Source organism: Pristiophorus japonicus, chromosome 17, assembly GCF_044704955.1.
Source record: "Pristiophorus japonicus isolate sPriJap1 chromosome 17, sPriJap1.hap1, whole genome shotgun sequence".
Classification (NCBI taxonomy): Eukaryota; Metazoa; Chordata; class Chondrichthyes; family Pristiophoridae; genus Pristiophorus; species Pristiophorus japonicus.
Genome location: NC_091993.1, coordinates 21,688,734 through 21,713,532, shown reverse-complemented (window position 1 = coordinate 21,713,532; position 24,799 = coordinate 21,688,734). Strand labels below are relative to the sequence as shown.

At 46.2% G+C, this 24,799-nt stretch overlaps 1 protein-coding gene across 1 annotated transcript; it reads left to right on the top strand.

Moving 5' to 3' along the window:
* Window positions 1–144: 144 nt before the first annotated feature.
* On the top strand, window positions 145–24,099 carry rhcgb (Rh family, C glycoprotein b). Its single transcript, XM_070859116.1, has 11 exons — window positions 145–179; window positions 5,168–5,352; window positions 8,149–8,341; window positions 11,744–11,894; window positions 13,132–13,273; window positions 14,880–15,046; window positions 16,355–16,492; window positions 17,478–17,614; window positions 18,124–18,248; window positions 21,212–21,285; window positions 23,989–24,099. Exons 2-11 carry the CDS (start codon window positions 5,169–5,171, stop codon window positions 24,097–24,099), a joined length of 1,422 nt encoding a protein of 473 aa, XP_070715217.1. The 5' UTR covers window positions 145–179; window position 5,168.
* The last annotated feature ends 700 nt before the right edge of the window (window positions 24,100–24,799 follow it).

Here is a 24,799-nt window from a genome sequence, read left to right as displayed (position 1 = left end):
ACCACCGAGTCTACATTCAGGGGATACCCCCATGGCTCCTCTGATTCTGTGGGACCAAGCCGTGCGCAACAACGCACCCCCAGTGTTGCAGCACCTTTGCCGCAGCGACGGAGGTTGGTGCAGGAGAGGTCGGTTGCTGTAGGTTGTATCAGGACATGGTGCATCTGTCACAGGCCAGCGTCGACATAGGTCAAGAGCTGCTCAAGGCCAGGACTACAATAGCCACAAACATCACGGCTCTATCAGAGCGGCAGTCGGAGGACATGTCGCGTCTGATCACTGCAATGGAGCAGACCGCCAACGCCGTTGAAACCATGCGTCAATCAACGGGATCGGGACATGGCGCGGAACCCCCCACCATGCCATAGTAGTCAGATCGACAGCACCTGAGGGTGGGGAGCTGACAGCATCTTCCAGCCCTGAAGACATGTCTTCTACATCATGAACTTCTCCTGAGGCCCCATTTATTGCGCCTGCAATGTCTGACCCCCTCATCAACAGAAACAGAACTCACCCCGGTTTGGTACCACCACGGGGTGGTCCGGACTCAAGGGAAGGGTGGGAGTAAGAAAGGGGGGAATAGTCCCAAGGGTGGTGTAACACGCGGTCGAGGACAGGGTCAAGGTCGTGGTTGAGGACACTAAAGGGTCTTTTGTTGTACTTGTTCATTGAATAATTGAAGTTTGATTTGTAAAAGTTTATTAAAGTTGTAAAAGTTTTGTTAAAGTTGCTATTAAAGTTGTTATTGTCAGAGTTGTTAAAGTTGTTACAGTTGTTTTAAAGTTCTAAGTTTTACAAAGTTTTTAAATTGTTGTATAATTTTGACATTTTTACATAAACGTTTGAATTGAATTTAAGCACTCTTGTACAGTGTCAAACGTTTGGGGTAACAGTCATCAGGGTCCCAAAATGCAGCTCTCCACTTTCAAGCAAAGCATTCATTTATAAACTTTCTCACATCTGGTTCGTCAATGAAAAAAATATAAATAAAATGCCTTCTATCTTAATAAGTTACTCAGTACCAATAAAAATACCTTTTCCACTCTAAATCGCACTGTAAAGTCATTGTTCACCTCTGAAATACAGAGGTGCTGCTTTAGCTGACAGTTCCCGATTTCCAAAATGGCGGCTCCGTGCACTCTGCCCATTCCCGTCCACTTACCATCGCGTAAAACCATCTTTTCCAGGATGGTATGCAGCTCCGGTAGTATGTCGGCGGTATGCGATGAAAATCGGACTTTTTGGGCAGTATGTGGGCGGTCCTACACGGCGGAAGGTGTGCATATCGCTCGGCGGTATGTCAATGATGAATATTTCGCCAAGCGGTATGTCGGCAGTATGTAGGTGTTTTTTGACCAAAATCGCATTTTTGGGCAGTACGTGGGTGGTACGTGGGCAGTACGCGGGCAGTATGTCGACCAATTTCAGGCCCTGTATGTATGTTTGTGCTCAGCTTAATAAATTAAAACATTGCAAGAATAAAAAAGAAGGGGTATATAATCCCTTACTGAATGGCAATGTTACGATTTACACTACATACCATAAATATCTGACCTAACAGCTGAAAAATAGTTCCACCACCCATTGGCTGACTATGACATACCTGCAAATCAAAATGCCAACATTCCAAGAATCCTAAAGTACATTTGTGTTGCGTGCATGTTCATCTCGTGCTCGATTATATCTCCTTGAGCATCTTGGGTCAATAGCCAGTCAAAAACCAATTCAAACCAGTCTTTCACTTGTCTCGAACATTCCGTAACGGGAGCAGTGAGGCTGGGTGAAAAAGTCATGAGTTCTGCAGAGATGTATGTATCTCAGCACGTACATGCTCTAAAAAAACACTTGCATTTATATAGCGCCTTTCACAACCACCGGACGTCTCAAAGCACTTTACAGCCAATGAAGTACTTTTGGAGTGTAGTCACTGTTGTAATGTGGAAAATATGGCAGCTAACTTGTGCACAGCAAGCTCCCAGAAACATCAAAGTGATAATGACCAGATAATCTGTTTTTTGTTATGTTGATTGAGGGATAAATATTAGCCAGGACACCGGGGATAACTCTCCTAATCTTCTTCAAAATAGTGCCATGGGATCTTTTACATCCACTTGACAGAGCAGACAGGGCCTCAGTTTAACATCTCGTCTAAAACTCAGCAGCCCCCAACAGTGCAGCTCTCCCTCAGGACTGCACTAAGAGTGTCAGCCTAGATTTTTTTGTACTCTGTAGTAGGACCTGAACCCACAATCTTCTGGCTCAGAGGCGAGTGTGCTGCCCACTGAGCCACAGCTTACACTGCAAAGAAAGCAAGAAAGGGAGGAAAAGAGAACAAAAGAGGGGGAGCGGGGAAAAAGCGAGAGGGGACCTCAGAAGAATGAGAGGGGACCTCAAAGAAACGTTTAAAATTCTGACGGGGTTAGACAGGTTAGATGCAGGAAGAATGTTCCCAATGTTGGGGAAGTCCAGAACCAGGGGACACAGTCTAAGGATAAGGGGTAAGTCATTTAGGTCCGAGATGAGGAGAAACTTCTTCACCCAGAGAGTGGTGAACCTGTGGAATTCTCTACCACAGAAAGTTGTTGAGGCCAATTCACTAAATATATTCAAAAAGGAGTTAGATGAAGTCCTTACTACTCGGGGGATCAAGGGGTATGGCGAGAAAGCAGGAATGGGGTACTGAAGTTGAATGTTCAGCCATGAACTCATTGAATGGCGGTGCAGGCTAGAAGGGCTGAATGGCCTACTCCTGCACCTATTTTCTATGTTTCTATGTTTCTATGAGAGAGAAAACAAACTCATCAGTCTGAACAGAAAATTAATACCCAAAGATAACTATGGGTAACGAGTACTGTTGAACATCCAACAATGAATAAAATTGGTGTTGTAATATTTGTCGCTGTGTATGTTACATAGTCACCTCAAGAAAAAGTGAAAAAGTAATTCATTGTGTCGGTAACTGCAGGCCCATTACTTAGACTTTATTAATGGGCAAGATGCTGGAATGAATCATTAGGGACAATGTTCCCTTTGACCTGCAAGGCCGTGCAGCGCTCTGCAGCTCCTACACAGTCGGCTCACCGGCTTTTAAATAGGAAAAATCGTGCATGCGCAGTATTTTGAAGGGGCTGTGCACCCCCAAAAAATTAAAGGGAACATTGATTAGGGATGACCTTAGATAGAGAAGGCATTATCGGGATACCCAACACAGCTTCTGGCAAGGAAGGTCCTGCCTTATGAATTGCATTGAATTTTTTGAAGAAGTCACCAAGTTAGTGGATGAGAGTGATTCGGTAGACATTTTCTACTTGGACTTTCAGAAAGATTTTGGCAAGTAGTTTCCCAACATGATAGAATCTTGTGGAATGAGTGATTATTTATAAACTAATAGTAATGTATTTGATTCATGGATTCTTTGCTTAGGAATTCATCGCAACACATTGCTATTAAGAACCAGTTGGTTTATTAACAAAGGTTTAATAATCACACTACACATTACCAGTTCATCCACCTGGCTCACAATCACTTGCCTCATCGTGGATCCCCTGAAACCAACTGGCTGGAGTTTTATTGAGTCTTGTGAACATTGGTTACTGTTCCACGGCTTGCACATAGTTCTATAGTACATGACCAAACAGGCCATTCCATGTGTGAATCTATACAACGAGGGAGGGAAATGGATGGTAGAGCAAAACATGCAATGGTGAATCAGCAGCCATTTTTACACTTGGTCCAATCTTCTTTCTCATTGACTTCAATGGTTGGGGAGTGAAACAGACTGCCAATTCACTATGGCTCATTTTACACCACCACCCAAGACCAATTTCATGAGCACAAAAACATCTATACATAATGTCAAATTCCAGTGCAGTACTGAAGGAGTGTTGCACTGTTAGAGGGGCGATCTTTTGGATGAGATATTAAACGTCTGCTCTCGCAAGTGGACCTAAATGATCCCATGGCACTATTTACAAGAATAACAGGGGGCTTAATCCCGGTGTCCTAGCCAATAATTATCCCTCAATCAACATAACAAAAAAACAGATTATCTGGTCATTATCACATTGCTGTTCTGGGAGTTTGCTGTGTGCAAATTGGCTGCCGCGTTTCCCACATTCCAAAAGTATTTAATTGGCTGTAAAGTGCTTTGAGACATCCGGTGGTCGTGAAAGACGCTATATAAATCCAAGTCAGTCTTTCTTTCTATGGTGGAGACTAACTGTGGCTCAATGGGTAGCACATTCACTTCTGGGTCAGAAGGTTGTGGGTTCAAGTCCCACTCCAGAGACTTTGAGCACAAAATCCAGGCTGATACTCCTCATGGAGTGCTGTACTGTTGGAGGTGTCATCTTTTTGGATGAGATGTGACACTACAGCCCATGTGCACTCTACCGTCTCTTGGACAGTACCCATCCATCTAATCTCCTCCCACAGTCCATGCACCCTCTACCTGATCATGGACTCTACCACACCCATTTAATCTCCTCACTATCATGCCCTCTCAGGTGGACATAAAATTATCCCATGACACAATTTCAGTGAGAAGAGTTCTCCCCGGTGTCCTGCCCAATAATTATCCCTCAACTAACAGCACTAAAACATCTGGTCATTGCTGTGCGCAATTTGACAGCTGCGTTTTCTACATTGCAACCGTGACTGCACTTTAAAAAGTACTTAATTGGCTGTAAAGCGCTTTGGGACTTTCTAAGGTCGTGAAAGGCGCTATATAAAATGCAAGTTCGTTTATGGGCGGACCCCGTTAGTTATTCTGCCTGGTCTGAGAGTATTTACACCACAGGTGGGCTTTGCCCTGAGGGAGTGCACCCAATCGCTTCTAAACTGCGATTTAATCGCAAGATAAAATAGTGCAACTTCAGTCAGATCGAATTTACTGATATAATTTAATCAATGCCTTTTGTTTGGAAAAGTAAACGCCTCCAACTATTCTGGTGCGGCAGACAGTTCTTTTAAGTAATACAACGGCTAGTCTCCGCCTCCCTGGTGGGTCCCACCTCCAACTCTTCCAAGCTTTAAATATCTGGATTGCAGGGACTGTAAGTCACTCTCGATCCCAGATAGTCCAGGTTGTATCTCGCTTCTCACAAAGTGCATTTAATTAATTAATCTCTATTTTCTCTTTTTCTTTAAATCTTGCTGAAGTTTGAAGGATGAAGAACACGTTAATGCGCTGGAAGCTGCCTCTGATCTGCTTCGCTTGGCAGCTAGCCATGATCATCCTCTTCGGGATCTTCATCCGGTACGATGAAGAATCCGACGCCCATTGGATAGAAACCAGAAAATCCCATAATATCAGCAGCGCCTTGGAAAACGATTTCTACTTCAGGTACCCCAGTAAGTACAGTCAAACTTTCCCACTCTCACTTGTCCATTCAATCCTTGCATTCCACCCCAAGTCTAAATACTTTCCTCCCAACCCAGCATCTATCTGCATCTACTAGGGATGAGTTTAGAAATCTCTGCAAAAACGGCAAATCTTGCAGAGAAAAAAAATATCTTGTCAGCTTCACTGACGCCCAAGGGAAACTCATCAATTGTAATATTAATTAGAGGGGCCATCGTCATCATAGGCAGTCCCTCAGAACCGAGGAAGACTTGCTTCCACTCTAAAAGTGAGTTCTGAGGTGACTGTACAGTCCAATACGGGAATTACAGTCTCTGTCACAGGTGGGACAGACAGTGGTTGAAGGAAAAGGTGGGTGGGGAGTCTGGTTTGCCCACGCTCCTTCCGCTGTCTGTGCTTTCTGCATGCTCTCTTAGATGAGACTCAAGGTACTCATCACCCTCCCAGGCAGTCTTGGGCCAGGGATTCCCAGGTGCCGGTGGGGATGATACACTTTATCAAGGAGGCTTTGAGGGTGTCCTTGAAACATTTCCTCTGCCCATCTGGAGCTCGCTTGCCGTGTAGGAGTTCAGAGTAGAGCGTTTGCTTTGGGAGTCTTGTGACGGACATGCAGACGATGTGTCCCACCCAATGGAGCTGGTCGAGTGTGGTCAGTGCTTCAATGCTGGGGATGTTGACCTGAGCCAGAACTCACCAATTGTAATGTTAAGTAGAAGAATCAGGGAGGTTCCAGGCCCTGTTATTGTTACTTGAGTTAGGTAATCATATGCTTTGAATAATTTAATCTCTATCATTAGCGTCAGAGTCCTAAGCTAGGGATAAGAAACCAGAAAGGAATCAGTTGGTTAAGAGTTCTGACGATGTGTCACAGACAAGAAGCGTTAACTATTTCTCTCCACAGATACTGCCTGACCTGCTGAGATTTCCAGCATTTTCTGTTTTTATTGATGGTTAATGTTCAAGACAGACCTGTTGTATCCTTCCAGTGTCTGCTATTCTTATTTCCATCGAGTTTATTTTTGCAGACCTCTTAATGCAAATGTTAGGTGCAAATATTATTTATTGGGTGGTTGCTGTAATCAGTTCTTTAATGCTGCATTTTATTATCAGTACAGATACACTGGAGGGTTTGGAACACAGGGATGAGAATTTGAAATTTCAAGCATTGAAGGGACTGGGAATCAATGTAGGTCAGTGAGCACATGGGTGCTTGGGGAGCTGCATTTAGTGCAGGTGGGAAATGGGCAGCAGAGTTTTGAATGAGCTGAAGTCTATGGAGGGTGAAGGATGGGAGGCCGGCCAGGAGAGAGTTGGAATAGTCGAAATTGGAGGCGACCAAGGCAGGGATGGGGGTTTTGGCAGCTAATGTGCTGAGACGGGTGATACTGTGGAGGTGGAAGTAGATGATCCTTATTCCGAAGGATTTCTCAATATGTGTCAGCTGTGACTCAGTGGTTAGCACGCTCACCTCTTACTCAGAAGGTGGTGGGTTCGAAGTCCCACTCCAGGGACTTGAGCACAAAAATCTAGGTTGACGCTCCACTGCAGTGCTGAGGGAGTCCTGTACTGTCTGAGGTGCTGTCTTTCAGATGAGATGTTAAATCGAGGTCCCGTCTGCCCTCTTCCATGGCACTCTTTTGAAGAAGAGCAGGGGAGTTATCCCCGGTGTGCTGGCCAATATTTATCCCTCAATCAACATCATAAAAACAGATGATCTGGTCATTATCATATTGCTGTTTGTGGGAGCTTGCTGTGTACAAATTGGCTGCTGCATTTCTCACATTACAACAGTGACTGCACTCCAAAAGTACTTCATTGGCTGTAAAGCGCTTTGAGACGTCCGGTGATGGTGAAAGGCGCTATAGAAATGCAAGTCTTTCTTTTCTTTCTCGCCTTGGAAATAAAGAGTGAGGATGGCAGAGAGAAACGGATACAGCATAACAGCAAGAAAGGAAAACATGAGAGTCCATATAATAGAGTGCAAGAGCATGACAGAAAGATAGCTTAACAGAGATAAAGAGATAAATAAAGACAATGAGTGTATCACAGAAAGAAACAGACAGAAAATAGTTTGAGTGCGCAAGAGCATAACAAAATAAACAGAGATAGAGAGGGAGACAGCTAGCGATAGATGCGAAAAGAGAGCAAGACATCAAAAGGAATAATAACAGAGAGAGAGAGAGAGAGACAGAGCATATTTTGACAGAGAGCTAGACAGATAGAAAGAAAGAGTGCGCATGACAGACAAAGAGAGAAAAAGAAAGGAGATAGAAACAAAGGACAAAAAGCATGATATGGAATGATAAAGAGAGACAGAGAAAGAGAACGAGATTGTGACGGAGAAAGATAGCACGAGAGACAGAGATAGGTAGACAATCAAACATAGAAGTAGAGCATACAGATAAAAAAAAGTAAGAAATCACAAAAACATGATGTGGAGGGAGGGGTAGGGTGTGAGGTACTGGAAAGACCGTAAAACGTGCCGTAGGACACAGGGGAACAAGAAACATTAAGAACAAACCGGTTTTGGATTGTGGCTTCAGGCTCTGCTGTGATTCTGACAACTGTGTTGTGGTAATTCTATCCCCACTCATTTAATTCTCCAAAGGAACGTTTCGTATCAATATGTCCCGATCCCTAAAGGTAATCGAGCGAAGCTCCAGAATATTGATCCATATTCTCAAGTGTCAGCTGTGGCTCCGTGGCAGCCACAGGATCAATGTCTGGTGATAGTCTTTATAAAGAGCCGTCCTGTAATCCAGATCATCTTCTTCCTTTCATTTCAGGTTTCCAAGATGTTCATGTGATGATTTTTGTGGGATTCGGGTTTCTGATGACCTTTCTGAAGAGATACGGATTTGGAAGTGTCGGATTCAACTTTCTCATTGCAGCCTTTAGCCTCCAGTGGGCTCTGTTGATGCAGGGCTGGTTTCACTCCTTAGATTTTAGTGATGGAAAAATCAAAATCGGTGTGGAAAGGTAAGCAGTAAAAGCTGACCTATAGACATGTAGGCAAGTGTGGAGCATGAGCTGGTCTATAGACACATAGGAAAGTCCTGGTACAGAACATGGGGCTGGTCGGTAGGAAAAACTGGACATGGACCTAAAAAATGGCAGTTGCAGCTTGCGCAACAAGTTCCAACTAAAGCAAACAAATGTAGGAATCCAGGTCTGAAACGAGCACATGAGCTTTAATGAGGCTTGTGCTGTTATCAGGCGCCCGCTAGGACTGCTTAAAAAAAGACCCGAACCAAATTAGCAATGATCCAAACTCCCCTGCAGATCAGGCAGCAGCCTCTGCACTGCCAAATTGGTTATCGTTGGGCCCGTTTCAGGCCGATAAACTGGGCGCAACAATTTAGACCCCAATGAGTACTGATTATCACAATGAAGATACTGGAGGAGAACGAGTATGCAAGATGGTGCATGTGTAGCTGTGCAGGAATAAGAGAGGACATTTAGATCACAGTGCTATCAATAAAGTAAAGAAAGGCAAAGGCTCTTATCCAAGAGTTAATTAGAAGTATTCAGGGTATAAAACAGTGCCTGCTGACTAGATTTGGTTTCTGTAACAGGACAGGGAAGTGGATAACTGTAGTAATGACCCCTAGTGGTATAAATGCTCCAAAGCAATCCATGGTTTTCCAAAGCGGCAGAGAGAATTTCACCTCTATCCCTCCAGCAGGGGGCAGGGCAGAGCTCCCTCCACTTGCCAGGATTTTAATATTTACAGAGCTAGCAGAGTGGGATCTTTACTAACATTTTTTTTGTTAATAAGGTCAAATGTAAACCTGTAAGTTAGTGTCTGTGACATTCACCTCATCTGACAATCAATCCTCTGACTGCCTTTTTAATGGTTGTGTTGACTGGTTTAAAACAAACTGGTCCTTGGGAATACAAGTGATAAGAGGTTTGTCAAACAAAATATCTGAAATAGTAATTTCTAGCCTGTAGTTTTGTACCCCAATGTTTCCAGATGGCCCATTGCAGTTACATTGAGGCTAGTGCGAGGAAGAAATGGTGTGAGACTACCTCCTGGAGATGGTCACACCATCTGCCCAAATTCGATTCACATCAGAATTAAACTGCTTCATGTCAACACAAGGCATTGTGATGTAACTGGTGTGAAAGAGTGATTGTTAGGATTCAGAAATCGATCCACACTCTCCATGGTATTCATGTGAAGGATCCAAATCCACCACTAGGGGGCGGGGGGATGCGGCAACACCCAAGATTCCACCCGCATTGGCCCTGAATTCGCAGTCGGTATGACAACGCACTCTCAGAGTACGTCGTCATACCGCCTTTGAAATTGATCGCAAGTTCGGGATTTCTGATTGCACATGCGGTAAATCCTGAACTTGCGATCTGTCAAGTTCCGACTGTGCATTTCGCTTCGCTGCATGTTTCCCTTACCCGTTCAAATCAACGTGCTGGTGAAAAGTTGGGCTAATTGGCCACCTACTGCGCATTAAGTATCCTGAAAACTTTTAGGCCTGGTGCAAACAGGCGCAGGAGCATGTTGCACAGCGTAAATGGAGGGGAGGAATGAGAAAATTCTATTCGTTGGTGGCTGCTGACTGACATAGAAACATAGAAAGATAGAAACATAGAAAATAGGTGCAGGATTGGGTCATTTGGCCCTTCGAGACTGCACCACCATTCAATATGATCATGGCTGATCATGCAACTTCAGTACCCCATTCCTGCTTTCTCTCTATATCCCTTAATCCCTTTAGCCATAAGGGCCACATCTAACTCCCTTTTGAATAGATCTAACAAATTGGCCTCAACAACTTTCTGTGGTAGAGAATTCCACAGATTCACAATTCTCTGAGTGAAGAAGTTTCTCCTCATCTCGGTTCTAAATGGCTTACCCCTTATCCTTAGACTGTAACCCCTGGTTCTGGACTTCCCCAACAACGGGAACATTCTTCCTGCATCGAACCTGTCCAATGCAGTCAGAATTTTATATGTTTCTATGAGATCCCCTCTCATCCTTTTAAATTCCAGTGAATATAAGCCTAGTCGATCCAGTTTTTCTTCATATGTCAGTCCTGCCATCCCGGGAATCAGTCTGGTGAACCTTCACTGCACTCCCTCAATAGCAAGAATGTCCTTCCTCAGATTAGGTGACCAAAACTGTACACAATATTCAAGAACTGTACACAATATTCAAGGTGTGGCCTCACCAAGGCCCTGTACAACTGCAGTAAGACCTCCCTGCTCCTATACTCAAATCCTATCGCTATGAAGGCCAACATGCCATTTGCCTTCTTCACCGCCTGCTGTACCTGCATGCCAACTTTCAATGACTGATGTACCATGACACCCAGGTCTCGTTGCACCTCCCCTTTTCCTAATCTATCACCATTCAATTAATATTCTGCCTCCCTGTTTTTGCCACCAAAGTGGATAACCTCACATTTATCTACATTATACTGCATCTGCCATGCATTTGCCCACTCACCTAACCTGCCCAAGTCATTCTGCAGCCTCTTATCATCCTCCTCACAGCTCACACCTCCACCCGCTTAGTGTCATCTGCAAACTGGGAGATATTACATTCAATTCCTTCATCCAAATCATTGAGTGTTTCCAGCATTTCTGATTAAAAATTTACTGGCCAGACACAAAGCTCTTTTCATGCGTTAAAATCTTTCCTGATGAGTTTTTGAACCCAGACATTAAGCACAGTGAACAACAGCAACAGGCACTCAGTAGATTGTATATTTTGGTTTATGGGTAATTATTTTTCAACATATTACAATAACAAATGCCGACTTATTTATAGAAAAATGTTGTACTGGGCTTTGCTACTTTATGGGCACAATTCAAATAATTAGAAAATGTTAAACATGCTTGTGTCATAAGAACATAACATAAGAACATAAGAAATCTGAGCAGGTGTAGGCCCTATGGCCCCATAAGCCTGCTCTGCCATTCATTAAGATCATGGCTGATCATCGACCTCAACTCCACTTTCCTGCCTGATCTCCATATCCCTTTATTCCTCTAGACTCCAAAAATCTATCTATCTCAGCCGTGAATATATTCCGAGACTCAGCATCCACAGCCCTCTGGGGCAGAGAATGCCAAAGATTCACAACCTATGTCAAATTCTTCTCTCATCCTACTTTATTGGCGCTGATGCCTGTTTATTATAAAAAAAAGGCTAAAATAACGGAGAGAGGAATTTGATGTGAACACGTTAAACATTCATGCAATAGCTTCAGTAATGTCCAAGCCGTGGACGTAGAAATAGATAGGCTTGAATTGTGGCTCTTGACAAAACGTTCATAGTTAATCCTGTCCCAACAGTTACAAGGTGCCTTTGCTTTAATCTGTGACATTTTGTTTCTCCGATTTCTCTCCTCCCAGCCTGATAAATGCCGATTTCTGTGCTGCCTCAGTGCTGATCTCATTTGGAGCCGTCCTTGGAAAAGTCAGCCCAGTCCAGCTGCTGATCATGTCGCTGTTTGAAGTGACTTTGTACGCGGTGAATGAGTTCATCCTACTGAACGTTCTTGGGGTGAGTTATCCAACCCTTCCCATTTCAACTCACCTTTCCGGTCACAAATCGTAATACAGAACATGAGAAATCTTAGGAACGGTTGGGGCCAACAAGCATGCACCATTCTGGTAGATTAGCTGAATCTACTCACCATTTCCCTCAAGTGTCAACTGTGGTTCAGCGGGCAATACGCTCGCCTCTGAGTCAGACAGTTGTGGGTTTAAATTCCACTCCAGGGACTAGAGCACATAAATCTAGACTGACACTCCCAGTGCATTGCTGAGGGAGTGCTGCACTATTGGAGGTGTTGTCTTTCGGATGCAACGTTAAACCAAGGCCCCATCTGCTCTCGCAGTTGAATGTAAAAGATCCCATGGCACTATTTTGGAGAGAGCAGGGGAGTTATCCCCCGTGTCCTGCCCAATATTTATCCCTCAATCAACATAACAAAAACAGATTATCTGGTCATTATCACATTGCTGTTTGTGGGAGCTTGCTGTGCACAAGTTGGCTGCCGTGTTTCCTACATTACAACAGTGACTGCACTTTAAAAATACTTCAGTGGCTGTAAAGCACTTTGGGATGTCCGGTGGTCATGAACGGCGCTATATAAATGCAGGTCTTTCTTTTCTTTCGTCCACTGCGTATTACCCTTCCCCACTACCGCCAGTGGCAGAGCCCCTGGGCTCTCGAATTCCAACATCAAGACCTCATTGAGTGAACATTTTCTACAGTTCATAGACTGGAGCTGTCATGCTTGGCTCTCACCAGCGTTTCCCTGTCTGTGCTTCAGACGCCATCAACCTCTTTGACTCGTTGCTCAGTCGCCACCTCACTAAGCTGTTCTTCTGTCTGAACCCGAATTGAGCTGTATATCCCACACCCGGCCAATCACCAAAGGTTGCTGCATCCCATTTTTGAAGCATTGTCCGCCCTTGTCCCTGCCTCTCCTCGCTGCTGATTAAACCCTCATCAGCATCCTCTTCATCTTCAGGGCTCATCCCTCCAATGCCACCCTCACTGAGGCCAATCCTGTAACCCACGTCTACTTCCTCCATCCTTTCTCTGGCCAAATGTCTGTTGACGTGGTGTCACGCAGCTTTGGCTTGGCCAACAAGCAGCTCCGAAGGGCTGGCTCTTGTTCCAGGGAAGGTCCAAACTGCTGGGATGTTTGGGAAAAAGGGGGGAAAATGGCTTCCTCCTAAGTAAATAAGTAAAAATCACTTAACAAGGAAATCTCCTTTCTCTTGCAAAGGCTAAAGATGCTGGTGGCTCGATGGTTATCCATGTGTTTGGTGCTTATTTTGGACTTGTAGTCACTCGTGTCCTGTACAGGCCAAAGTTGGATCAAAGCAAGAATGAGTCGGTCTACCACTCCGACCTCTTCTCCATGATTGGTGAGTGTTTGTTTACTTTAGTTGTTGAGAATTCCAGGTGAAGGCCATCAGTCCTTCAGCAAAGGTAAAAGGAATAGGGCATTAGATGAGTTTTAATGGAACGGTTTTGGCTGATTGGGCTTTAAAAACCAATAGATTGTAGGAGGAAGGGAGGACAGAGGGATTGGTGGAGTTCCACAGTTTTGAGGTCCAGAGAAAGAATGCGTTTGAGTAGGAGATGATGTGGTGAGTCTTGATTTGAACAGTGAGAATGTAGAAAGAAGGGAGTATCTGCATTTTTTGCTGTGGGCAATCTCTTCTTGTTCACTCACGGGCGGGGAATTTAATGAGTGCATGCAGGTGGGGCTTTAAATGGCCAAAAATTCCAAGGCATGTTGGGAAGCCGGCTCCAACATACCCATCCCCACCTCCCTCCCCGCCCCCCGATCACCTACCCTTGCAGCCATGTGTTCTCCTTTGGTGCGAAGTGGTTTTGAGTTCAAACCTATGGCGTTAGAGCCTGAACTGCCTGCAGCAAAACTGTGTGTTCTCCAAGGATCTCAAGCCTCTTTGCTCCAGTGTCAGGTCAGGCCTGACTCTGGGAGAGGCCTGTGTTCACGAAACTCCTTGACACCAACACCACAGCTGCACTGTAAGTAGAGCCTAAGAGCATTTAGCAAGGGGGAAAAGGAGAATAGTGAATAGGACATAGGGAGGTTAAAAGGTGGTGTAATATATGTGCTTGTGAACATGCTCCCAGGCTTCTGGAGCAGTTGCACTGTGAGTGGCTTAGCCAGTCATGTGATGTTCACAAGACTCAATAAAACCCCGGTTAATTGAGTTCGGGTTCTCCACGACGAGGCGGCAGTTGTGAGCCTGGGGGATGAACTGGTCGTGTTCAGTTTCATTGTTAAACCTTTGCTAATAAACCAACTCGTTCTTTACAGCAAACACGTAGCCAAGAATTCTTAAGCAATGACCCCATGAAGCAAATACACGACAGGTGGGAGGATCAAAAGCACAGCGGAAGAGACGGGTATTTTGACGTATTTGAGGGAGGAATCGAATTGAAATGGCTTTGGGAGAGAGTTCCATAATCGGGGCGTAGTGACTGAGTGAGGCAAACTTTGCCCGCAGGTATATTTAAGAGGGTGAGAGATAGATTTCTAGACACAAAAGACATCAAGGGGTATGGGGAAAAAGCAGGAACATGGTGTTGAGATAGAGGATCAGCCATGATTATAGTGAATGGCGGTGCAGACTCGAAGGGCCTACTATTGCTCCTTCTATGTCTATGTTTGTGCTGTAATGTATGCACCTGTGGTATGCTCACAGGTTTGCTGCATTGTGAGTGGCTTCGCCAGTCACGTGATGTTCACAAGACTCAATAAAACCCCAGTCAGTTAGGTCTAGGTCATCCACGATGAGGCATGCAGTTGTGAGCCTCGTGGATGAACTGGTAATGTGTAGTGTGATTGTTAGACCTTTGCTATTAAGTATTAGCTGGTTTATTAGCAATGTGTTGCGATGAATTCTTCAGCAAAGAACCCATGAAGCAAATACATTACACCCGAGGGCAGGTTCGGCGACGGTTCAGTCACGACAGGGTTTTTGCTCTCATCCTCAGGCACCCTCTACCTCTGGATGTTTTGGCCCAGCTTCAACTCTGCAATTTCAAACCACGGGGATGCCCAACATCGTGGTGCCATCAACACCTACTGCTCGCTCGCCGCCAGTGTCCTCACCACCATTGCCATTTCCAGTCTCTTCGAAAAGAAAGGAAAGATCAACATGGTAGGCCGCACTTGTTCCTTTGGGCGGGATGGGCACTCTTTGATAACTGGGATTTAACAGAGCAGCTAATCTCATAGGCCTCACATTCAGCATGCTGTCATTTTACTGACCATTGTGGCAAAAATGACCCAGAGACTGGGTAGTGCGGTGGGTCGGATACCCACCTTTCACCTCTGGGAGCCCAGGTTCAATCCTGGATCAGGCCAATGGATGACAATCTTCTCTCTCTGCCGGCTTCGGGACTCCGACATGAAATGAGTCTCAATCCAGCTGCCAGTAAGAACGGCTCACAGTACCTCACTTGGAAAGGCCACCGATGACAGTTAAGGTACAGCTCAGCCAGGATCTAATTCGAGGGGCTGAATGGCCTCCTCTTATTCCTATAAATGGAGTCTGCCACGCCGAAAGACTTGCATTTATACGACCACCAGACGTCCCAAAGCACTTTACAGCCAATAAAGTGCTTTTGGAGTGCAGTCACTGTTGTAATGTGGGAGAGGGTGCTTTTCTGGTATTTGGGATTTGGGGAATGGAATGGAAGATGCTGCACTGCCCATTTAACTTTTGCTATACATGACTCTGGTGTTCTCAAAGCTGGCCATGGGACAGGTGGGGGGGGGGGGGGTGAAATAAATCATACTTTTTCGGGGTCGAAACACATTTTACGCTGATTCTTTTCTCTCACAAGAATGAATAAAGTATCAGCCAGGCTTCCTGCTCCTGATCACTATCAAAACAATCTTGTTGGGAAGTGCGCAGCGTTTAGACATCGGGTGAGGACTAGAGGACAGGATCGAACTCTGCTGCGATGTCCCTGCAGTCAAATAGTTTTCTGGCATGTTAGCGGTGCCACACAGACTAGGAAGTTCCCAGGTTTGGTCTCCATGTTGAGTCAGCTGATCTCAAGCAGGGCAGCAGTTAGAGGCACATCAACTGGCCTCCTTGCCCCAAGATGCTCAGGTGAGGGTGGTGGGAGTGGGGTGGGGGGTGTTGCTGAAGAGAGTGGGGGGGGGGGGGGAAATCAGCTGATGTTCCTGATCCATTCATTATCCCTGACCCTGCTCAAAAGTGAGTGTGTGTATTTGAGCGTGTGCATGTATGCATGTGCATTGTACATGCGTGTAAATTGCGCGTGTGTAGATCGGGTGAGGACCGGATCATGCTTGGCTGTGATGCCCCAATAGCCGAATAGCTTGCTAACACTCATTGTCTGGACTCACCCATGATGAAAGGCCCCCTTGGCCGAGACCGGTTGGGCGGAAGCTTTGGTGGGATTGCGATTAACTGAACCCGTTGTTGCCTCGCCAGGTTCACGTTCAGAACGGGACGCTCGCTGGCGGAGTGGCTCTCGGCACAGCCGCGGAAATGATGCTCACTCCCTATGGGTCGCTGATCGTCGGAGCGATCTCCGGAGTTGTGTCAACGTTGGGCTTCATCTTCCTGTCGGTGAGTTCAATTCGATCAGCTTCCCAAGCCGAGTATAGAAATGATAGTAATAATCTTAAAACTAAACATTAGACCCCTCCCCCAATCCCGCGCCCCCCACCTACATCCCCCACCCCGCCCCCCCCTATCCACACCCCACCCCATCCCCCCATTCCACCTACCCCAGCCCTCCACACATACCCCATCCCTCCACCCCACCCTGCCCCCCTACCCCATCCCCCCTACTCCCACCCTGCCTCCACCCCGCCTCCACCCCATCCCACCTCCTATCCCCCCACCCCCATCCCACCACCCCGCTCAGAGGCACACAATCGGATCAAGCCCGCCTGATTTCGGGGGGGCAAAATCAACTGGGGGTTCGGGCTCCTGATCGCTATCCAGTGGCCCCAGCTGCAAAATGCACCTTTCAAAAGGGAATTGGATATATAGTTGAAAAGGAAACCTTTGCAGGGATATGGAGAAAGAGCAGGGGGATGTGACCAATTGGATCGCTCCTTCAAAGAGCCAGCATGGGTCCGATGGGCGGAATGCCCTCCTGTGCTGTACCGTTCTGCGGTTTGCAGCCATTGGGTGGCGAGGGGGTGGGTGGGCGATGAGGCTGTGCTGCCCTCCCACCAGCCTGGGTCACATGAACTTTGGCACTTAACGTTGGCAGGGTGGGCCCGAGGCTCTGTGAGGCCTCTCAGTCCGAGCCAACCAGACCTCCCCTACCTGTGATTGGCTGATTGCATGGCCAGTCCGCACTTGAGCTCATCGCCGCGGCCCTGCTGACCACTGAGCGCGTGTCGGCCCGCCGAATATTAACAGGCCTTTGCAACTCGCGAACGACCGACAGCAGTGGAGCCTCACAACATCCAGGAACACTGGGTTAGATTCAACTCCCACACTCGGTGGCCTGGGATGAATGGTCACCAGCCTGTGTGAATTTAAAAATTGCTCGCTTAGCAAATGTGCAAGGTCTAATGCTGTGATTTTCTGTTTTAAGCCATTGCTGGAGAAATACCTTAAGATTCAAGATACATGTGGCATCCATAACCTGCACGCCATGCCAGGTGTAATAGGAGCCATTGTGGGAGCCATCACTGCTGCCGCTGCCAGTGAGGCAGTCTACAGTAAAGAAGGGTAAGATAGGACAGACAGCACTGTAGTATACAAGGATATATATATATATAACCACAACCATGTCAGCCGTGGTTAGCACACGCACCTCTGAGTCAGAAGGTTGTGGGTTCAAGTCCCACTCCAGGAATTTGAGCACATAAATCTCGGCTGATACTAACCCTAACCTTAAATGCAGTGCTGCATTGTTGGAGGTGCCGCCTTTTGGATGAGATTGACCCAGGACACCGGGGATAACTCCCCTGCTCTTCTTCAAAATAGTGCATCTTACATCCATCTGAGAAGATCGATGGAGGCCTCGGTTAAACATCTCATCTGAAAGATAGCACCTCTGACAGTGCAGTGCTCCCTCAGCGCTGCACTGGGAGTGTGGGCCGAGATTTATGTGCTCAAGTCTCTGGTGTGGGACTTGAACCTACAACCTTCTGACTCAGAGGCAAGAGTGCTACCCACTGAGCCACAGCTGACGCTGTCTCTGTCGGGTTTTAACCGGTTTGTTTTATCGCCTTCAGGTTGATTGCTGCTTTCGGTCTGGAGAATAGATTGGCAGGGTGGACGCCCCATATCCAAGGAGGACATCAGGCGGCAGCACTGTGTGTCACTCTCCTCCTGAGCCTGGCGGGAGGAGCCATTGTCGGTGAGTGGGCCTGTCTCGAGAAGCGCAGAACGGCAAGGCCGGGGAATGCTGCAATTGTTGGGAGACCGAGCCGTGAAGCTGGTCATGGTGTCGCACGCTTCCTGTCAGCAGAGCTGTGCAGAGCAGTGGGAGGAATGCATGGGCTGATCAACAGTCTCGCTTGGCCGCGACGTGAACGCTCCTTCCATGGCCGTATCCGGCCAATAGATGGGACGGTCACTCCGATATGGCCGGGAGGGCTTTACGGGCTCTGCGGTGGGGGGCCCTCCCCACCCCCCCAAGCCCAGCGCATGCGAGTATCCCGCTGGACATCAACCCGGAGCTCCCGCCTCCGCTCGCCGCAACTGCTGGAGCGCGAGTTTCTGACCGAGACCAGAATGCCAGCACTTGGCTTTAGCTACCCGTGCAGCCGATTCTCAGGGAAGGGAAATGCTCGGGTTGAATAGCTTGATGCCACTCGCTGTCTAGGCTGACAGGTGTACAGGGCGACTGAAAGAATCGTAACCTGCGTAATGGTATACCAGCGAAGGGTCAATGCCTTCTGGATCGGGGGGAGAGGAGGGAAATGCATACACCTGACCTGACAGTAGCAAAGCGATATCACAAAGTTGCTGTTACCAATGTTCCCGCTAAGCCGTGCAGCCAGTTAAAGGGCTCACGCATCAAAAAGAATTATAGGGAACACTGGCTGTAACTACTAGAGTGGACAAGGAAGAACCAGTGGATGTGGTGTATTTGGACTTTCAAAAGGTTTTTGACAAGGTCCCACACAAGAGATTAGTGTGCAAAATTAAAGCACATAGTATTGGGGGTAATGTATTGACGTGGATAGAGAAAGGGTTCGCAGACAGGAAGCAAAGAGTGGGAATAAATGGGTCCTTTTAAGAATGGCAGGCAGTGACTAGTAGGGTACCACAAGGGTCAGTGCTGGGACCCCAGCTATTTACAATATACATTAATGATTTAGACGAAGGAATTGAATGTAATATCTCCAAGTTTGCAGATGATACTAAGCTGGATGGCAGTGTGAGCTGTGAGGAGGATGCTAAGAGGCTGCAGGGTGACTTGGACAGGTTAGGTGAGTGGGAAAATGCATGGCAGATGCAGTATAATGTAGATAAATGTGAGATTATCCACTTTGGTGGCAAAAACAGGAAGGCACATTATTATCTGAATGGTGACAGATTAGGAAAAGGGGAGGTGCAACGAGACCTGGGTGTCATGGTACATCAGTCATTGAAAGTTGGCATACAGGTACAGCAGGCGGTGAAGAAGGCAAATGGCATGTTGGCCTTCATAGCGAGAGGATTTGAGTATAGAAGCAGGAAGGTCTTACTGCAGTTGTACAGGACCTTGGTGAGGCCACACCTTGAATATTGTGTTCAGTTTTGGTCTCCTAATCTGAGGAAGGACATTCTTGCTATTGAGGGAGTGCAGCGAAGGTTCACCAGACTGATTTCCGGGATGGCAGGACTGGCATATGAGGAGAGACGGGATCGACTAGGCTTATATTCACTGGAATTTAGAAGAATGAGAGGGGATCTCATAGAAACATATAAAATTCTGATGGGACTGGACAGGTTAGATACAGGAAGAATGTTCCCGATGTTGGGGAAGTCCAGAACCAGGGGTCACAGCCTTAAGGATAAGGGGTAAGCCATTTAGGACTGAGATGAGGAGAAACCTCTTCACCAAGAGAGTTGTAAACCCGTGGAATTCTCTACCACAGAAAGTTGTTGAGGCCAGTTCATTAGATATATTTAAAAGGGAATTATATGTGGCCCTTACGGCTAAAGGGATCAAGGGGTATGGAGAGAAAGCAGGAATGGGGCACTGAAGTTGCAAAAATGATCAGCCATGATCATATTGAATGGTGGTGCAGGCTCAAAGGGCCAAATGGCCTGCTCCTGCACCTATTTTCTATGTTTCTATGGCTGTTACTGATAAGGTAACCCCCAAACTGCAGAAACATGTGTTAAATTCACACCTGTTGTTTAGAACTACTGCATCTATTTAATGGGAGAAAATTCATTTTAAACTTTCCTAGTTCTCAAGAGAAATGTTTGTTTTCTACATTGTCTAACTCCCCCTCTTCCCCCACACCTTCCTCCTTCAGATGTGGATGGCACCATGGTGTGTGTACATCAGTTTTGTGTGGTTGTAAACAAGACAGGGGAAAGGTTTTCCCAGAGGCGTTTCTCATTAAGGCACTGCACCTTTAAGAAACCACTTCTGCAGCAGCAGTCAATCTCGCCAAAATGCTGGACTTTGGCTGCCACCTTGTGGCATTGCTGTGCTATTACACACCAGAGTAATTATGAAAATCTCGAAGAAATTTGCTTGGTGCGGGAGTACTTTACATTAAAAGAAAGAGTGTTAAAAACATGTCATTTAATGTATTCAAATCTGTGGAATAACAGTTTATAAATCAGAAGGGACAGGAAATCTTTTACAAGATCGTGATGGTTTTGGTTGAAGAAGTCAATCTAGTTTCATTCTTCCTGAGTGCTAATTCTATTATCTTCCCATTACTACCTAAAGCTGTATCTGGACTCATCCACCCCTATTTCAAACCAGTTCCTGATGCTGATTCTCCTTCTGTATAAATAAATTCTTCCTGGCTCCTGCCCCTAAACTTGCCCTTCACGGTCTTAAGCCCGTGCCCTCTTATAAGCGAGATGCTCGACTGGGGAGATGACAGGGTTGACAATCTGGGGAGATGGGACCAAATGAACTGAAGGATCGTTGTCATCCTGCACAATCTTGTGAAAAATAAAATCACATGTTGTTCAGGAAGACAATTCCCCTTTGCTTACATTTTTTAAAAACTCATTTTAGTCATTGCTTTCCTGCCCCATAAATAACCCGTCCTCACAACCCTCTTTACAGTCATCCCGGGAAAGTGTAACAAATTCAAAATCTGCCTGAAAATCACTGATCGCTGCTAATATTTTTATTCAAAGGCTTTATTCTGAAGTTGCCATTCTGGGGTGACCCAACAGATGAAAACTGCTTTGAAGACACGGTGTACTGGGAGGTAAGTTCATGAGACCGCGTGAAGTATTGGCAGGGCTGCGGCGTTGTGACTCCTTACTGTCGACACTGCTTTTGATGGGGTTATTTCAATATTTTTGTTAGAACTGTACAATTTGTAACTGGAGGTATTTAGAAGACACGGGGGTCGAAATTCGATATCGCTCCGTTTGGGGGCTGGTTACCGAGACTAGGTGGGATTTCCTGCCCCAGCTGCAAAATTGGGGTTACCGTCCCCGAGGCGGAAGGGAGCGCAATGTCGGGAGCTGCATTCCTCTTGGGGGCAGGACTGGGGCGGTAAGCGCGGGAATTTACCAGCGCTGCGTGGCCTCTCGGTGTAGCACTGGTGGGAGCACAGGGCCCTCCCCCCTTCTGTTAAAGGGTTGGGGGGGGGGGGAGCACACTGTGAGCTCTGCCGTGGGGTGAGGAGCCTCCACTGCACCACTGGGGAGCGGGGTGCCTTGGCCACAGCCTGGCACAGAAGCTGAACGCTGACAGGAGGCGCAAATGATGCGAGTTTCTCCGCCAGAGTTAGTTTTTGTCATATCTGTCAGAGTTAACCAGTGGATGTATTCACACCTTAACTAGAAATGTATTTGTTTTCGTGTGATTTCGGTAACTGAACGGCAGAGACTGAGTTAATCCACTACCTGAGTTAAGCGGCTATTTCAATAACTTTGAGTGTCGGTTCATATTCCTGATGCTTCTGGTACAGTGAAACTCATACATTACATAACTAGCCTGTGTCAGCCGTGGCTCAGTGGGTAGCACCCTTGCCTCCGAGTTAGAAGGTTGTAGGTTCGCATCCCTCTCCAGAGCACAAAAATCTAGGCTGACACTCCAGTGCTGAGGGAGTGCTGCCCTGTCAGAGGTGCTGTCTTTCGGATGAGACGTTAAAACTGAGGCCTTGTTCTGCCTTCTCAGGTGGATGTAAACAATCCTATGGCACTATTTTGAAGAAGAGCATGGGAGTTATCCCTGGTGTCCTGGCCAATATTTATTCCTGAATCAACATCACTAAAAAACAGATTATCTGGTCATTATCACATTGCTGTTTGTGGGAGGTTCTGTATGCAATTGGCTGCCGCGTTTCCCACATTACAACAGTGACTACAAAAAGTACTTCATTGGCTGTAAAGTGCTTTGTGACATCTTGAGGCCGTGAAAGGCGCTATAGAAATGCAAGTCTTTTTTTTTAGTTGTCCGCCATAGTCACAAATTATCATTTGTAGAGTAATATCCTTGTGCTAATTCCTTCTTTCCTGGGACATAAAAACCCCGGAACTCTTTATGTCAATCAGGCTCCTCTTAATTCTGCATCCTATGTGCTGTTAAAACCCAAACCTGTCGGCAGCTAATCGCTACTTCCTGACTTATCTTCACTCCTACTCTTTGCGCTACTATAAACATCAGAACACATGAGGGAGGTCATTCAGCCCACCTGTCTCACTCTCCCAACAGAAAGCTACAGTCCCTGTGGGCACGGAACCAACGCCCGGGTTTCTCAATTGAAAATTTGATGCCTTGATAGAGTAAATAAAGAGGAACTGTTTCAAGTGGCAGAAAGGCCAGAGGACACAGATTTAAGGTGATTGGCAAAAGAAACAGAGGCAACGTCAGGAAACAATTCATTTTTTTACGCAGCGAGTTGCTGTGATCTGGAAAGCGCTGCCTGAAAGGGCGGTGGAAGCAGATTCAATAGTAACTTTTAAAAGAAACTTTTTCCAGATCACAACTCGCTGCGTAAAAAAATGAATTGTTTCCTAACGTTGCCTCTGTTTCTTTTGCCAATACGTGCAGGAAAACAAATGACAGGGTTATGGGGAAAGAGCAGGGGGAGTGGGATTAATTGGAGAGCTCTACCAAAGAGCTGGCACGGGCACGATGGGCCGAATGGCATCCTTTTGCGCTGTATCATTCTATGATGAAGCCCATTTAAAACCATGTGATTTTCTGGAGTGAAATATTTCACCCTAACTTGGTACCCAAGTTGAATTTAACCCTTAAACCCCAGACCACTGACTAAGTCATTAACCTCACAGGCACATCAGCAGGCGTTAGCTCTGGCCTTTCCAGTTTGTTAGCTCCAGCTCACGTGGTGCTTGTAGCGAAAGATCTGCTGATAGTCAAAGCCGTTCTGTAATCTTTGGGGCATGCCCTGTTCTGGAACGGCTGGTTTTAAAGAGAATTTGTGCAAATGCAACCAGTTTCCTTCCGATAATGTAGGAAAGCCCAGACTATTTGGCCCATTCCAACCACCGCCTGTGTACACTCTACCCTTTCATGAATTTTACCCATTGCAGCTCTCTCCTCCCACTGTCCATGTACACTCTACCCTTTCATGAACTTTTAACTTACCTCCTGCCACAGCCCCATGATTTTGATATTTAAAAAGCCGAGCTGGTGCTCATTGAGGTTAAAAACCTGAAAGTGGTTGAGGGAAATGTTGCTTTGTCAATGGAACGAGGCTCGCTACAATTTTCACAAGGAGCTTGGGGGCGCGATAGTTTCAGATCTTTAAATCTGTGTAATATAGCTCCACCTGGTGGACTACTGTGGTAATGCTACTGCTACTGTAAATAAATACAATAAAAGGGTCATGTGACAAGACACATGATGACAAGGTCCTGTACAGCCATCTTGTGTGCAGTGTGTTTGTGATGTCGTAAGGAAAATATCATACTCAGTTACATCTTTGAATGTGTAGGTACCGGAGGAAGAAGGAGTTCCACTCTACAGTGTCCACTCCAATAACACCCCACCCTTAAAACTCGCTACAAATGGAACCCCCATTACAAATGGAACCACTCATCAATGAGGTGAGTTATGTCTGTCTCGCGAGGTATTAATGGGCTTCCTATGAAGCATAGGCCTTCTGCTGACGTAGCAGTGTGGCAGTGTAATGGTTACATTACTGGACTAGTCACCCAGAGAAGGCAATTTCAAATCCAACCGTGACCACCTGAACATTTGAAATAGTAATTGGAATTTTTTTTTTAAAATCAGTAAAACAAAAGGTGACTGTAAAGCTGTCGGATCGTCATAAAAATCCAATTGGTTCCCCAATGTCCTTTAGGGTAGGAAAGCTGTTGTCCTTACCCAGTCTGGCCTATATGTGACTCTTGTGCCACACCAATTTGGTTGAGGCTGAGCTGCTCTCAGGACAATAGGAATGGGCAATAAATTCCAGCCTTGCCACTGATGCCCATACCCTGAGTGATTTAAGATTTAGGTGTCACTTTCCCCTCTCCATTGTAGAGAGAGGAAAGGCAAAGATGGAAAAGAAACACATTTATTTGGAAAGTGAACTTGGAATGTTACGGATCAGTTACTGACTGACTTTTTTCCATTTATTATCAGACCCTCAAAGAACGACAAATGGTTTCTCTACTTAGTTTTTTTGGTGAGCCAGTGTGTAATCATTGAGTTAATCGCTGCTCAATCGTGCAGGGAAGCGGAGCCGAGCCCACGATCTTATTGAATGGTGGAGCAGGCTCGAGGGGCCAAATGGCCCACTC